We start from the raw sequence: 3587 nt of genomic DNA on the forward strand, positions 1-3587 counted from the left end.
CAGAGCTGGAGACCCCAGAAAAGTTAGAGGCGCGGGGCGAATCTAACGGTAAAGGAAAGCTTGGGAAAGGCCCCAGGCCCATCCCTGGAACTGGGTGCTGCCTGGAGAGCCAAGTCTGCACTAAAGGATTGTTGACAAACTAGCACCCCACCCGGACCTGGGTGGGTTGGGAGCGCGGTAAGAGACCGATAGCCACTTTCACCGTACCCTGTCCGCCCTGTCTAGTGGTAATGACCCCCCAAATGCGAGGCGGTAGCCACGGCGGCGCCGAAGGGACCGGGCGGTGGCTGCAAGCCGGGGCTGGGGTAGAGAGCGGCGGCCGTAGCGGCGGCGGCAGTGGCAGCCGCTGCGGTGGAGCCCGGGCCCGGCCAGTAGGAGAAACCGGCGGGCGCCACTCCGGACGAGGCGGCCATGAGGTTAAGTTTGGAGAGGCCGGGGAAGGGCAGGGGCGCGAGGCCGGCGGGCAGCTTGTAGAGCGCACCATCCTGAGCCGCGGCGGCGGCGGCTGCAGCAGCGGCCGCGGCGTGGGCGTGCGCGGGCGGCGGCTGGCAGGCCTGCGCAAGGCCCTGGAAGTCGAAGCGGTAAGCATAGCGCTTGCCGTGCACCTTACTCATGATGTTCTTGTCGTAGTAGTAGCGCAGCGCGCGGCTCAGCTTGTCGTAGTTCATGTTGGGCTTGCTCTTGCGCTCACCCCAGCGTCGTGCCACCTCGTCGGGGTCCGTGAGCTTGAACTCGCCGTGGCCGCCCTCCCATGCGATGCAGCCGGCATTGGCGCGGTCCGCCAACAGCTCTAGCAGAAACTGCCACAGCTGGATCTGCCCGCTGCCTGTGGGGATGGGGGTGGAGAGAGTGGTCATCCACTGGTGGGTCGGAGAAGTTGGAGTGAGGGGCACGGAACAGCTGCCAGGAGCCTGACCCGGTCCAGCGGCAACCGGCAGTAGACAAGACTGACACCTCCATTTGGGTAGCCACAGCTGGAGCAACTGGGTAAGCAGAACCAGCTGTGAGAACTGGGGCAGCGGGTCTCTAAGCCACTTCGCACTTCAGCACCGAGGACACACATTCACTTTTAGCAGGCCACGGGCTCTGGGAGCTCACGCCTTTGTGGGCATTGGGGAAAAGAGAAGCATCATCGTGGACAGCGCTGCACCACCCGTGAGAAGGCGACTCGCTGTCAGCCCCCCTCCCCTGCTGGCATCGGGGTCTGGCCTCGCACCCTTAGTCAGGGCAGGACCTGTCTGTACAGGTGCCTATCCTGTCCCAACCCGGTTAGACCAGGACCACGGGTGCTGAGTACCTGCAATACCCTGGCCACTCTTGGACCAGGACCAGCTTGCCCCAAAGTCACAGGGCTGAACCCAGGGTGGGGTTGGGGGACAGCTTGCCCTTTGCTAGGGTCAGCCAAGCAGAGGAAAATCTTGGCACACTCCCCCTTTACAAACAAATTGAGGTTTCCTTGAAGCTGGCCGACCACTGCTTCAGATCATGCAAACCTCTCTTCTTTTCACAAACCCTTTCCAAAACCAGATGCTGCCCTGCCGCCTGCCCCTGTAAATTTCAACCTTGATTCTGCCCAGGTGGCAACCCAGTGAGAAAATTTAGTTTTAGAATCAGAAGCAAGTGAGAATTCAGACAAAACTGGGCAGCTGGCATCCATGGCTGAGTGACAATGGTGGCTTGGGAAGGCATTCTTATGACACTGTAATTCCTTCTAGATAAAGCAGTCCCCAATCTCAGTCCTTGGGGGTTACTGTAACAGTGAAATGTGGAGTATCTCGGCAAAGGCAGGGGTGCCACCTGTGTTAAGACACTGCCTGGAGACCCAGCTGCCTGCCACTGGGTAATTTAGCCACCTGCAGTGTGCTAGAGGCGAGCCCAGCAATCTACTGCAATTGAGTTGCTGGGCAGTGTGCACACAGGCCAGTGCAGCAGGAAGCACTGGCCAGCATGGGCTGCCCCATGAGGTGGGGAAGGCATTTTCTGGGGGTCTCTTTGCAGCCCCTGCTAGGGCCACACACAATCCTGCTGCTGCCACTGGTAGGGTCAGGAGCCAGTGGCCTCATCTCTGGCCACCTAAGCCTGGAAAACTGAACTTGGCAAAACAAAAGTTGGGGCTACAGTGTACTCTTCACCTGTTCTGGCCTGCCAAGTGGGACTCCACCATCAGCCCAGGACCCTGCACTTCCCTGAGCCCAGGGTGCTCAGCAGCTTGTATCCTCTCTGGTATGGGAGTGCGTGGCCGGGCAACAGTGTCCCCCACCCTGTGGGGTCCCCATCCCTTGCCCTCTGCCCCGCCTCGTCGTGCGTTCCCAGGGTACCACCGGCTCACCTTTCTGCACCGCGGGGCTCAGCGGCCCCCAACCTGGGCTCTTGCCTTCCTTGAAGAGACTTTCTCCCAACGGATCTGATGCAGCAGAATTTAAAAAAAAAAAAAAAAAAGTCAGGTTCACGGAGGGCGAAGGCTACGATTCGGACCAACTGAACCTTCGGCCAAGGCTGTAGGACAGGTGTGCTAGTCCCCAGGCTCGAGCTTGGAGGGGCCCGGTCCCCGGACTCCTCCTCCCGGGAGCCGGCCTCGGAGCGCGCGCTGCGCCGAGCCCCTCAGTAGAGCCCAAGTCAGGAAACGCGTCCAGGAAAGAGGAAATCCGCTTTCCGAAGGGGCCGGCGGTAGCCTTATAAAGCCGAGCGGTTTTCGCGCGAGCCTAGCCGCAGCACGGCGAACCCCACGAGGGGCGAAGAACCGGGTGAAGAACCGGGCGCCTGGAGGGCCGGCTCGGGGCGAAGGCTCGGCGCGCCCAGGTGAGCAGCGGCAAGGGCGCAAGGGCAACGCCCCGCCGACCACGGCCTCCCCGCCCGGCGCAGGAGCCGAGAATCCTCGCCGCTCGCTTCGCCGGGCTCCCTATCCGATCACCTCGAGTCCTTTGGACCCTCCACTTCCCCTCCCATCTCTGTACCCTGCCTGTCCCTTTCCAGCGCCCCCAATGCCCTACATTGGAGTTAGACCTCCCAACAATCCGAGTTTCCAGACCGCTCCCCCTTCCTTCGGACCCCGGCACCCCCTTCCCAAGCCTGAGCCCAGGGTTCCGGCGCCTCCAGCCCCAGGCTGCTCCCTGGTACCTGGCAGGTACATGTTGATCAGCAGGGGCTGGGAGGCGCCGCTCTGTCTCATCGCTGCCAGGGGACTGGGCGGTGGGAGATTGGGGGGTGGGTTGGGGCGGGGGACTGGGGAGCGTCAGACTTTTCGCTCCAGGGCACCGGTCCCCGCCCGAGGCGCGACCGCGGGTGACAAGGAGGGAAAAAAGACGTCGCCGGGTCCAGCCAGGGCCTGGCGGGAGGGGGCAGTCCGGGTGTGGCGGGGTGGGGTGGGATGAGGGAGGAGGTGGCGAGGGCTGATGGAGATGGGGGCGGGGGTCCTGGAGCGGCGCTCGCAGTTCTAGGGGCGCGCTCGGAACCCTCGGGCCCCCGTGCGGGCAGGGGCCGCAATTTCCGTTTTAATTAAAGTGCGGCCGCCTCGGCCCCCCGGACTCCGCCCCCTCCCCTCTTATCGCCCCATCGCAATAAAGTCTCCAGCGCGCCGCGTGGCAGCC

At 62.9% G+C, this 3587-nt stretch overlaps 1 protein-coding gene across 1 annotated transcript; it reads right to left on the minus strand.

Moving 5' to 3' along the window:
- Positions 1–207: 207 nt before the first annotated feature.
- FEV (FEV transcription factor, ETS family member) lies at positions 208–3290 on the minus strand. Its single transcript, XM_040986416.1, has 3 exons — positions 3118–3290; positions 2330–2404; positions 208–826 (listed from the first exon to the last, which is right to left on the minus strand). The coding sequence occupies exons 1-3, from the start codon at positions 3167–3169 to the stop codon at positions 222–224; spliced, it is 732 nt and encodes a 243-aa protein (XP_040842350.1). The 5' UTR covers positions 3170–3290; the 3' UTR covers positions 208–221.
- Between the last annotated feature and the right edge of the window lie 297 nt (positions 3291–3587).

The sequence above is a fragment of the Ochotona curzoniae genome, unplaced genomic scaffold, assembly GCF_017591425.1.
Source record: "Ochotona curzoniae isolate NIBS_2020 unplaced genomic scaffold, NIBS_Ocur_1.0 contig_4514, whole genome shotgun sequence".
Taxonomy (NCBI): domain Eukaryota; kingdom Metazoa; phylum Chordata; class Mammalia; order Lagomorpha; family Ochotonidae; genus Ochotona; species Ochotona curzoniae.

What these genes read in the sequence shown, in the direction of transcription:
- FEV (XM_040986416.1), bottom strand. Translation starts at nt 3,169, where the DNA reads ATGAGACAGAGCGGCGCCTCCCAGCCCCTGCTGATCAACATGTACCTG. An exon ending in GATCAACATGTACCTGCCAG is followed by an intron (nt 2,405 to 3,117) that starts GTACCAGGGAGC and finishes CTGCTGCATCAG; the next exon opens with ATCCGTTGGGAGAAAGTCTC. An exon ending in GAGCCCCGCGGTGCAGAAAG is followed by an intron (nt 827 to 2,329) that starts GTGAGCCGGTGG and finishes CCATCCCCACAG; the next exon opens with GCAGCGGGCAGATCCAGCTG.